The following is a 12227-nucleotide window of genomic DNA, read 5'->3' on the forward strand; positions in this document are numbered from 1 at the left end:
AGTTGCTGATGAGATGGAGCTGGCTTACAAAGGCTCCTGAAAGCCAAAAGTTAGGTGTTCTGGAGTTTTGCAATCTGCTTTTAAGTTTAGCCATTATTAAAAACTAAAATATTAAGCTTACAATTAAATAAGTTTAGTACAAAGTCAATAAATATTCAAAATTAATCACTTTCTAATTATTTTATTGCCTTTGACTACTTTATTCTCAGGGTTGTTTGCATCTGTGTACCTGTGTTGAGGAAACACTGCCTAGATAATGACTTTACATTGTGCCTCTCTCCCCAGCTCTGTATGCAGCACATATTGATACTGGGTGTGGTGGGGGTTTTTACACCACGGAGGTGAGCAGACGGTTTCCGAGAGCTGGTTGTTAAGCATTTGCCTGCATGCCAGTTCCTGCAGCCTCACCCCATGGGAGCTCTTAGCCAGGTAGGAGGTAACCAGATGCTGCTGAGAGCTGTCTGACAGGGTTGCCACTAGCCTCGTGCGGATACTTCAGCTTAAACTTAAATAAGTTAAATATGATTAAAAGTTCGGTTTACACGTGGCAGTAGCCACATTTCAGGTGTTTGATAGCCACATGTGGCCACCTCGTTGGACAACACAGATATGAAACACTCCCATCTTCACAGAAAGTTCTTACAGCACAGTCCTGGCTAGAAACTAGCAGTTTTCAATTCAGGAAATCCCCTTGGCACAGCTAGCTGTGCTATGATTTTTCCTTTTCTGCAGCTATTGTCTTCTACTCCCAAAAAGTTTTATAGAACAGCTCCTGTGTAGATGTGGGTCAGAGGGCACACACTTGCAGTTAGGAAATGGCCAAGTTCTGGGGAATCTGACGCAGCAGCTTAGGTGACTACAAGCAACAGCAGTGTATCTATATACTTTAGAGCTGCTAAGAGACTAGCTCTTGAATAGTCTCACCACCAAAAAAGAAATGACAACCATGTGATGTGATGGAAGTGTTAGCTTAACAGCAATGTGGCTATTATGTCACAACACATAAATGTATCAAATCAACACACTACACCTTAAACGTCCACAGTGTTCATTGCCAATTATCTTTCGATTTTAAAAGGACTCAGAGACTATCTCCTGTGTACAAGGCACTTGGTAGGGGCCTCAGGATGATTAAGAAGGGCCTCTGCTCTCAGGAGCTTATAGACCAGTCAAAGAGAAGAGAAAATAAAAGAGAGAGACTTGAAATGCAATTTGTGAAAGCCTAAGACTGAGGCGTTACAGAGAATGAAGAGAGAAATGACACAGACCATCCTGTTGGGGGGCGCCCAACAGGCTTTCAGAGCTGACACGGGCAGACAGGTGAAGAACAGCAGGAGCAGCTGCAAGGCAGAGGCACAGGAGGAGAAGGGAAGCGTCCTAAAGGGCAGGAGGCCATCTGCGAGGGTCTGGCAGTTCTCCGCACTGAGGGGTAAAGTGCACGGGGCAGTGGTCACAGTGCCCCGACGTGTGATGGCCAGAGACCACGTCCTGGAAGATCAGGCCAGACTGGGGAACTCAGGCCCATCCTGAGGGCAACAGCAGCCACAGAAGCTGGCTGATGTGGTAAATGGTAGCCTCGGCATTTGAATGGTCCGGCCACCAGAAAGGCTGGATTGAGGGTGGTAATAGTGGTGGCAGTTTGATATTTATGCCGGAATAAATCCACCCAGGGGACGAGGAGAGGCTGGACCAGGTTGGGGGCATCAGCTAAACCAGAGGAAAAGAATGGAGAGACACATAAAGGAGTCAGGTTAGCAGAGTCTGGTGGCTGATTGGAAGTGAGTGTGAAGGAGGAGGGTCGACTTGAGATGCGGCAAGTACCCACTCCCCAGGGACTGTCATCACCACCTACTGGGACAAAATGCAGAGTGAGGATGTGCACCCCGTGAGGAGCAGCCCCCGAGCACAGCCCACCTTTCAGCCCCTCCCCAAGACCCAGCAGCTCCCCCACCTGTAATCCGCCAGACCTCGGGCTCATCTTCAGCCCCACAGGCTGCACGATGACTGGGTCACGTCCCCGTGAGGACCACGGGGCTGCCGGTCTTGACTTCTAGAGGGATGATCAGTGGGATGGTCAGGGTATCCTGAGGTGGGACTTGAAGTTAGCGGGTCAGTGGGGCTTGGGATGCTCAACCCACATCAGTTCAGTGAGATCATATTGGTGTTGGTGCAGCATTCCACCCATGACTACGACTTGTATCACCACAGGAAGAAGAACAGAAGGACAATCTAGAAAACCAAGGGCCAGAAGAAGTCAAGAACAGCCCACAGATGTCATGGACCGCAATCAAAATCAAAGAAGCTAAACACTCATCCAAGAGGCCTTTCCTGATCCGGTGGGCTCTGGAAAGCTCTGAAGTCACAGAACAGAACACCGGGCAGCTGCAACCCCATCGTGAAGCCAGCCCTGTGGTATCAGCCCTTGAGGTGGATCTGCGTCTAGGCAGCAAGTCCAAGGTCGCTGGAGGAACGGGGAGAGACAACCAGAACTCTTGCTCCTGTTTCCATGTATATGCGTTCACTAGACCACAAGTAGCATGGAGCTCTCTCCACACCATGTAGAGTATAAAGAAGAGTAGTTTCATGCTAAGAGCATCCCGACTTCCCAGGTTAGAAATCCCAAGGAAAGCCCTAACACTGATGTAAATAGACACACGTGCTCTCTGCCCAGGTGAGTGGACTTTGTCCCTGGATCCACATAAGTCCTTTCCAAGCCTCTGGTTGACCAGCCCACTCTCCTGCTCATATGCCCCCAAAGGAATCCTTTTGACCTTAGCCCAGTCCTCCAAGCTAGCCCCCTTTACTGAACCTTACAGTTTGAATTTCTAAAGAACAGATTCCCTGGGGGAGCAGTCTTTGGGTGACCGCAGAAGACAGCAAGCAAACCCATGGAACTGTTGAGCTTCAGAGTTTGAAAGGATTTCACTGGAGTTAATGCCAGGAGAAGGGGGAGAAGCTGGGTCCACGTAGTGGGTTATCCTTAACATTTAGCTTCAGCTGTTTGTGACTGGCTGTTCTAAGAGCTTTTCCTCTGGGATTGCTATAAATGATGCTCCACATTCGGCTACCACAAATCTGATGTTTACAGACAGACACACAGTGTGCAAATGTGTACATTTGCAAAGAGGTGTCATAAAAACACTGATAAGGGAGCAGTACATCTAATGTTTATGGGAGGAAAGAAAGAAAGAAGGATGGGGGCAGGGGAGCGCATGTAATTACGGACGAGGTCACATAAGTGACCCTCACACTGTGAGCAAATTAAAATTGCCTGGAGAACTTGGTGAGATCTAGAAGCCTGGGCCCATCTCCAAAGTTTCTGAGTCAGCAGGTCTGGGGTGGGGCTTGAGAATCCATATGTCTAATAGGTTACATGGGATGCCAACCCGGGACCACATTTTGAGAATCATCGTGTTTATACCTCTCCATACCTGCTGACCCTCAACCCCCAATGGAAAAGCCAACCTTGGGGGTTGAGATTTCAGTGCAAGTTCAAACTCTTGCCCAAGATATCAATTCTCAATCAGTTGACAGATGTCCTGGCTGAACAAAATCACATGATGAAGGAGATTAATGAAAAATTTAAATCAGCAGCCAGTTTTCATTTCTGAGAGGGCAGGAAAGTGTTACCAAAAAATGCACAGGTATTAGCAGGTCTATATCCAGGTTAAAAAGAGCTTTTCTGTTCTTTCTGTGACCAACCAAGTACAATCAGAGTCCATCATCAGCGTTCCCTGACATGTATGTTTTCTGGGAAAGTGAGTAAAATGTTTTTAACCTTATTTATCTGACTTGAGTAAAACTGGATTATCATTATTCATTTTGTGGGGGGGAGTCTGTGAGATCAAAATTTTTTCATAATACAGGTGACCCTTGAAGAGCATGGGTTTGAACCGCGTGGGTCCGCTTACATGTGGATTTTCGTCAACAGTAAATCCTGCGTGCTATTCAATCCGAGGTTGGTTGAATCTGTAGATGCAGAACCAGGGATATGTAGAAACCGTGGGTATGAGGAACCAACTATAACGTGGATTTTTTTACTGCACAGAGAGGGTCATTGCTCCCAACTCCTGGGCTGTTCAAGGGTCAACTGTGAGTAAGATGTGATTTGCCTTCTCGTTCTTACTCCCTTACGAGTGCGTGGTGGGGTTTTCCAGAAACTACATGATACATGATGATGTCATCGCTCTGGTGTTAACATAAAATGAGTTTATCACTATTGTTGATGGAAGAATTAATGAATAATATTTTAAAAATTTCTTGGTGTTTTAGCATCTAAGTATGCTAAGTATCACTAGATGTAACTATATAAACAAAAAGTTTTGGGAGCCCTCAATACTTGTAATAACATACAGAGGTCCTGACAGTTAACAAGCACACCCTCACTGGTCATTTCAGCAAGGCAAATCAGGTACGTATGTGTACACACACACATGGGCATGCGCACACCTGTGTGCAATGGAATATTACTCAGCCGTAAAAATAATGAAATGATGCCATTTTGAGCAACATGGATAGATCTAGAGATGATCATACTAAGCAAAGTAAGTCCGACTGAGAGAGACAAATATTGTATGATATCACTCATACGTGGAGTCTAAAAAGATACGAGTGATCTTATTAATAAAACAATATGTTTTGACATACTGTTTTATATGACAGACATAGAAAACAAACTTATGGTTACCAAAGGGGAAGTGGGGAGGGATAAATTAGGAGTTTGGGATTAACATATAAATACTACTATATAGAAAAATAATTAACAAGGACCTACTGTATGGCACAGAGGACTCTACTCAAAAATCTTATAATAACCTATAATGGAAGAGAATGTAAAAGAAGAACATTTATATATATATATATACTTGAAACTAACAGAACATTGTAAATCAACTACATTTCAATAAAAATTTTTTAAAAAAGAAATGCAAATCAAAACCACAGTGAGATGGTTCTACCCAGTAAGACGACTTTAAGGAGAAAAGAAAAGAAATAACAAATGTTGACAAGAATATGGAGAAATAGGAACCCTCATACATTGCTGGTGGGAATGCCAAATCGTGCCGCCATGGTGGTAGTAGTTTCTGAAAAAGTTAAACATGGAATGACCACATGGCTCAGCAGTTTCACTCCTGGGTATATTACCCAGGGGTGAAGAAAACCCATGTGCACACAGAAACTGGTATAAGACTATTTATAACAGCATCTCAGCCAAACACTCAAGAGATGGAAACAACCCAAACGCCCCCCAGTGGATGAGTGGGTAAGCAAACCGTGGTCTCTCCGCACACTGCAATACGGCTCAGGCACAGAAAGGAATGAGGCCTTCAAGAAAGGCTGCCATGTAGATGAGCCTAAAGAACATGACGCTAAGTGGAGAAGGCCAGACATAAAATGTCACGTGCTGTGTGATTCCCTTTGTACAAAATGTCCAGAAGAGGCAGCTCCAAGGAGACTGAAGCAAACTACTGCTCACCAGGGCTGGCATGAGTGGTTGCTTAACGGGTACAGGGTAGTAAATCTTCTCAGGTGATGCAGTGCTAAAGACCCCGCCTGCCAATGCAGGACTGTAAGAGACTGTAGGGAAGATCTGCTGGAGAAGGGAATGGCTACCCACCCCAGCATTCTTGCCTGGAGAATCTCCATGGACAGAGGAGCCTGGTGGGCTACATAGAGCACGCGGACATGACTGAGTGACTAAACAATCACAAAACAGCCCAAAGACGGGCATGTCTCAGACCCCATTTAAGAAAAAATCTGAAGGGAAACCTAGAGAAAACCCAGGGAAAATCAGGGGGAAAAAACAACTACACCACAGGCAGTTTCACCCTCTGACATCCCAGGCATTGTAAGCATTAAACACAGCCTAATTCCTACATCAACATACAAAGCCTCCCACCAAAGGCCTACTCACCTCAGCTCCTGCTACCTGGGACATCATATCCAGCTCTCAACAGAAAAGTGCAAGCATGCTAGGGAATTCCCTGGTGGTTCAGTAGTGAAGACTCAATGCTTTCCCTGCTAAGGGCCCTGGTTCGATCCCTGGTCAGAGAACTAAGATCCCACAAGACAAGCAGTGGAGAAAAAAAATAAATTACAAGGCAAGCTAAAAGGCAGAAAGTACAGTTTGAACAGACAGAGCCAGCGTCAGAACCAAACACAGACATGGCAGAGATGCTGGGATTACCAGGTTGGGAATTTAAAACAACCGTGGAAGATAAGTCATTCTAACAGAGATTGCTGTGTGACTCCCTAAATCCATCTTTCCCTTAGCCCCAGGTTTTAGGGGGACACGGTCCTCTCCCAGCTGAGGATTACATTTGCCAGCCTCCCTTGGGCTTCAGTGCGTCCTGTGACTAAGCTCTGCCCCAGGAGACGTGAGTGTGGTAAAGCAAGCAGTCTCTAGGATGCGCCCTTGAAGAGAACTGGTATGTCCCGCCCCTCCTTCACCTCCTCCGCTGGCCGGCAGATGGCCTTGGTGGTGGGAGTCAGACCAGGAGTGGGATCAAAACGGAAACAACACCAAAGGAGCCAGGATGTCTGGCATGGCGGGCCATGCCGGGACTGCTTATACTTGTACTGGATGTGAGACAGAAATAACCTCCCCTGGGGGCAGATTGGGAGTTTGGAATGGACATGTTCACACTACTGTATATAAGATCGATCAACAAGGACCTACTACATAGCATAGGGGACTCTACACAATACTCTGTAACAATCTAAATGGGAAAAGAGTTTGAAAAAGAATAGATACATGTATATGTATAACTGAATTACTTTCTGTACATCTGAAACGTATGCAACACTGTTAATCAATTATGCTCAAATATAAAATAAAATTTTTGAAAAATAAAATGCAGATGTAACATTTATAACAGTTTCTCTTGCATCTCCTGCATTGGTAGGCAGATTCTTTACCACTGAGCCACATGGGAAGCCCTTTTAACAGTCATAACTGCCAAAAAGAAAGAAAGGAATACTCTCCTTTTTAGGCCATTGTGATGCCTGCCCTTGTTAGAACAGCTATATCAACACCCCACAACATCCACCCCTACCAATATCAGAGACAGACATGCCACGCCCCTAAATTTGGCTGATATGGTCTTATCAGTATCCAAATATTTTCAGTGGGAAATGAGACAAGAATGATCGTGCAACATTTAAACAGACTTTCAAGTAAGTACATGTTTGCTGTTCATAAATATTATCTAAAAAATTTCTCCCTCCAGGAGGTAAACAAGTACATCCAAGGAAACAGCATTGACACTCCGTACTCATTTGACTACTTCCTTACTAATCTTCAGAGAATGACTGTAGTTAGTCTGCAGTGTCCCTGAAGGCTTTCCAAAAATGTGGGCTCACATGGGGATGTTCCAGGCAGACAGTCCTTTCTGGCTAAGCTAGGAATCAGAAAGAGGGAGGGCTGAGATTTGCAGAGCCAATCCCCTTGTTACTCCATTCCTCCTGTGAAAGAGTGCAGTGCAAAATGTACATCTTTTTCTTTCTACAGTTTCTTTCTACAGTAGTAAATTATCCTACTTACATAAGTTATCCTAATGCTACGAGGGTAGGATAACAGAGTATACCATCTGGAAAAAAATAGGCTAAGAACTACCTTCAAGCAGTCAGGCAAGACGGACGGCTACTAATTTCCATTAGTAGAGTCGGAAGAGAGAATCTGGCTTAAGTCCTTTAGATTACCTTGAAAGAATAGACCCCAATATGAGAAGTTATAAACTATCTGAAATCTTCAGTGGAGTGCTTCACAGCCACGTGATTAACTGAGAAAGTAAACACCGCTCATCAGCAAGGGAGTAGAAGATGCAGCCGCAGATAGGTGATGACTTCTGTCCTTGCACGCCCGGGTCTCTGCTGTGAGGGGCTGTGTCTTTGCAGCTTCCCACTTGCTCCTGCCCTGGCTGTGGGCTAGGTGGCCTTCGGGAAGTCCAAGGAAGAGTTTGGAAGGCCGATGAAGAAAGAGAAGCCATAATCCTTCCTTTCAGCTTCTTGTGGCCTCTCCGTCAGCGAGAGGTGGCTGTGGGCTCCAACAGCCTTTGGCGGCCCCGGTACAGTCAGCAGTGGTTGACTGCCATTACAGGCTCCAAAACAGTTCTGCAATTACAGCAGCACTTATTTCAACCGCAGCAACAGTTTCCGTCAGAATCAGCCGAAAGTCTGCTTATGTAATCCCACCTCTTCCCTGTGTTCCTGATGGCTTCCCTGGAGTGGCTCAGACCTTGAATCTGCCTGCAATGTGGGAGACCTGGGTTCAATACCTGGGTCAGGAAGATCCCCTGGAGAAGGGAATGGCAACCCACCCCAGTATTCTTGCCTGGAGAATTCCATGAAAGAGGAGCCTGGTGGGCTACAGTCCATGGGGTTGCAAAGAGTCGGACGTGACGGACTAAGTGACTAACATTTTGCTTCCTGAAATAAAAACCTTTCCTACTTTGCTCCTTTAGTTTATTTAATGCAACCAGATCCTTGTATTAAATAAGCTCTGCTTAGGTTTCCATTTCAGGCTAAGATGGGGAAATAGGAACTGAATTTACCCTCATGCCTGAAACAACCAAAAATGGGAGACAACAAAATGAGATAACAAGATTTTTTTAAAGACTTTTTAAAAAAAATGTGGACCATTTAAAAGTGTTTATTGAATTTGTTATCATACCGCATCTCTTGTTTATCTTTTTTGTCCCTGAGGCATGTGGGATCTTAGCTTCCCGACCAGGGACCGAACCTACACCCACTGCTCTGGAAGGCAAAGTCTTAACCACTGGACCACCAGGGAAGCCCAACAATGGTTTTCAAGACGTCGGATGTGCTGCAGTGAAGGATACCGATCCCTGAGGGGTGAGAAACAGACAGGAGAGCCTACGCTGGCCCAGCTTACGAGTTACATTTCAGGCCAGGCATGGGGAGGAGATGCAGCTGAGTGTCCAGAGAGAGCCCAGGCCTCATGGTTCACAGGGAAGAGGACCCAGGAGACAGCAGCACTGAGAGGACTCGGAGACCAGCAGGTTCTGGAGAGACTGCGCCACGGCCCTTCCTCTCACGGGAGTGCCGGCCATCGGCTGTGTGTGAGGGACTGCTCAGGCCAGGAAAAGGGCCCCCTGAGGAAGTGGGGCGGCAACACTCAGCACACGAGAGGTCACGGACAGTGCCCGCTCCCACCAGCCTGAGACCCGGGAGGTCGTGGACAGTGCCCGGTCCCACCAGTTGGAGACCTGGGAGGTCGTGGACAATGCCCGGTCCCACCAGCCTGGAGACCTGGGAGGTCATGGACAATGCCCGCTCCCACTAGCCAGCCTAAAGCTCTCTGGATTCCGTAACTCATGAGGCACTGGGTAGAGTGCTCAGAGGGGCCACACCTCAGCATTGGGGAATAACAACCTCCAGGCTACAAGCTGTGTAAATCCTTCCTGACACACCTTAAAAGCGAGATCCAAAAGGATCAAAGCGTATCCACGCATTTCACTGCACTCTGGAACTAAGCTCGAGATTGTTTACAGGAATGCAGAAAAACATCCAGCAGCCAACTAGATAAAATCCACAAACCAGTCAGGATGTACGGGCCATGCAAGCAAGCAGGAGTACATGACTCACAATGAGTAAAGGTCAATCGATCAAAACCAAAGCCGGTGACCCATTAGAACGTTAACAGTAACTGCAGTCCATCTGTTTAAAAAAGAAAAAGGAGGACTTCCCTGGTGGTCCACTGGCTAGGAATCTGCCTGCCAATGCAGGGGACACGGGTTCGATCCCTGATCCGGGAAGATTCCACATGGCATGGAGCAACTAAAGCCTGTATGCCTGGAGCCTGCGCTTGGCAACAGGAGAAGCCGCTGCAATGAGAAGCCCGCGCACCCAACTAGAGTAGCTCCCTCTCGCTGCACGCAACTAGAGAAAAGCCCAACCACAGCAGCAAACACCCAGCACAGTCAAAATTAATTAACTAATTTTAAAAGATTTTTTTAAAAGCTAGAGGAAAGATTATATATGTTAAGTGGAGACATGGAAGATGGGCAGGGAGGGGCAGAGTAAGGGTTAAAAGGGCTTTTGTGTGACTGTGGCTTTACAGGTGCGGACATATCAAAACCTATCCAACCGTATGCTTCAAATATTAACCCCCTCCAATAACATGCTTTCTGAAAAATTCACCTCTGTTTGAAGTTCCTGGTGGGGTGGCAGGGTTTGGGAGGTTCGAGGGGAGACTGGCGTCTGAATGAAATGTCTTCTGGCCTCACCAGCCTGCAGGTTCAGATGAAGCCAGGCTACTGGGGATAAACCATAATGCCTTGTTCTTGCTCCATCTGCTAGAGCTGGACTTCAACCCCGCACACACCCATGGCATATGCGCACACACACGCTGACACGCACACCCGTTTCCCTCAGACACCTTTGGGGATCCCCAGGATCTGGCTGTCAGGACTGCATTTACACTAAAACAAGTTCTGTGCACCCTGGAATCTCACCTGGAGTCTCTGTGAACCCCAAGTTCTCAGCTCACACCTAAATAGCTTTTCAGGTTCTCATCCACAGCCAGGGGGCCAGACCACTGGGACAGCCTCAGACAGGCACCAGCCTGTCCTCTCTTCCCCCGTGGGCTTGTCCCCGGGGCCCACTCCTCCAAAACTGCAAATAGACTCCTGCTTACTGTCCCTAGAGGTGCAGCAGGCATGCCCCGAGAGGGGTGGATTTCACTGGTGAACTCAAGGGCACGGGACATCCAGTCTACAGAGATCAGGACCACGGTGCTAAAACCTCTTCTAGGGCCTCTGGAGTTTCAGCTTCCTGTGTATTCATTTTACAAATATGGAGCACCACTCTCTAGGGAAAACCAGACAGACAGCTTCATAGCCGGTATGCAAGGATCCTACATAAAGGAGGACGTTTTGACTGTGTTAGAAATGAAAGGACTAGTCTGTGTTCTGCACCCCTGCAACCACCAACGCTGGGACTCATGAAAACAAAGTCACCAGATGCTAATCTGGTTCAAGGAAACTCCACCAACTGCGTGGGACAAAAAAGGAGGGGGATCTCGGGACAACCGGGAGAGCGTGTTTCCTTCCCTATGCCCATTGCCTCCCCAGCCCGTGGGGAAGAGGAGAGGGCAGGGGAGGGGCGAGCTCAGAGCCCACCGTCCCCTGCTCTGGGGCGGGTGGGAGGTTCTGACACAGGCACTGTTAAACTGAGACTCAGGAGAGACCTGGGCAACTGCGGAGGGACAGGGGACGGCAAAGACCCTGGTGATCTTTTCATGATGCATAACATGTATCAAACATCTTTAGGGTACGTAATTTTTATATGTCAAAGAACATCAACAAAGCTGTTAAAAAAAAAAACAAAAACAAAAAGAGCCTAGGGGAGTCTGACTGTTTTGGGATGGGCAGCCAGGACACTAATCTTGCGCTCCTAGAAGTGGGAAAGCCGGGGAGCTGTCAGAGATGGCCCAAGTTCTGAGCTCCCCTCGGGGCAAATGAGGCCCGAACAGAATCCAAACGTTCCCAGGTGCCCGGTGCACCGCAGGCAGGGACTGCACACTCTCCAGGCCTCAGCGAGGAAGGAGCCTGGGTGCAGGCAGGGAGCTGAGGCTCAGGATGTCAGCGGATCTCCTGCAGGGCACGCCCGGAACTGCTGGGACTGGAACAGGAAACCCTCCCTCAGCACTTGGAGACACTGGGGCAGAAATCGATGAGAGACATCCCCCATCCAAGGAAGAGAGGGATGAAACTCAGACCCAGTTAATAATTGACCTGCAAGCTGACTGAAGTGGATGGAGGGACAGCGTGGAGTGGGTGAGGTGGAATGGAATGTACCTGGCAGGTCAGAGGTTTAGTCAGAAATTATTGTCACACATTTCAGAATGGATGGAGCCTCAGTGAAGAGAAATACAGTGTGTTTTTTCTTTCATAATGTCTGTGTTCCTAAAATAATATTTCATTTTGATACTTAAATTGTATATGCAAGATGTTAAAAAAGAAATTATTGTCACAACTCTAGAATGCTTCTGCCACCTAGGTCCTGTGAGGGCAGATGTCTGCTCACTTAGTAGGAAATCAGATGGCATTTCTGCTCCCCAACACTACACCTGCAGGGTTGGCAGGCTTTTCCTTCCCTCTTCTCCCATGGTTCCTCTCCCTAGAGATGTCTCAGTCATATTATAGTGACAAACCATGTGCTTGGATCCTTAGAGACAAGGATATTGGAGAATAAATAAACTGCAA

The 12227-nt window shown here is 47.1% G+C and overlaps 1 protein-coding gene across 1 annotated transcript in view; it reads left to right on the plus strand.

The window, feature by feature from the left end:
• Window positions 1–6843, plus strand: part of IL2RA (interleukin 2 receptor subunit alpha) — a 47051-nt gene extending 40208 nt beyond the window's left edge. Inside the window, exon 8 of the mRNA XM_005895507.3 lies at window positions 2209–6843. Coding sequence (XP_005895569.2) covers window positions 2209–2233 — 25 coding nt within the window. The 3' untranslated portion in view covers window positions 2234–6843. The remainder of the gene's footprint in view (window positions 1–2208) is intronic.
• The last annotated feature ends 5384 nt before the right edge of the window (window positions 6844–12227 follow it).

This window comes from Bos mutus, chromosome 13 (genome assembly GCF_027580195.1).
Source record: "Bos mutus isolate GX-2022 chromosome 13, NWIPB_WYAK_1.1, whole genome shotgun sequence".
Classification (NCBI taxonomy): Eukaryota; Metazoa; Chordata; class Mammalia; order Artiodactyla; family Bovidae; genus Bos; species Bos mutus.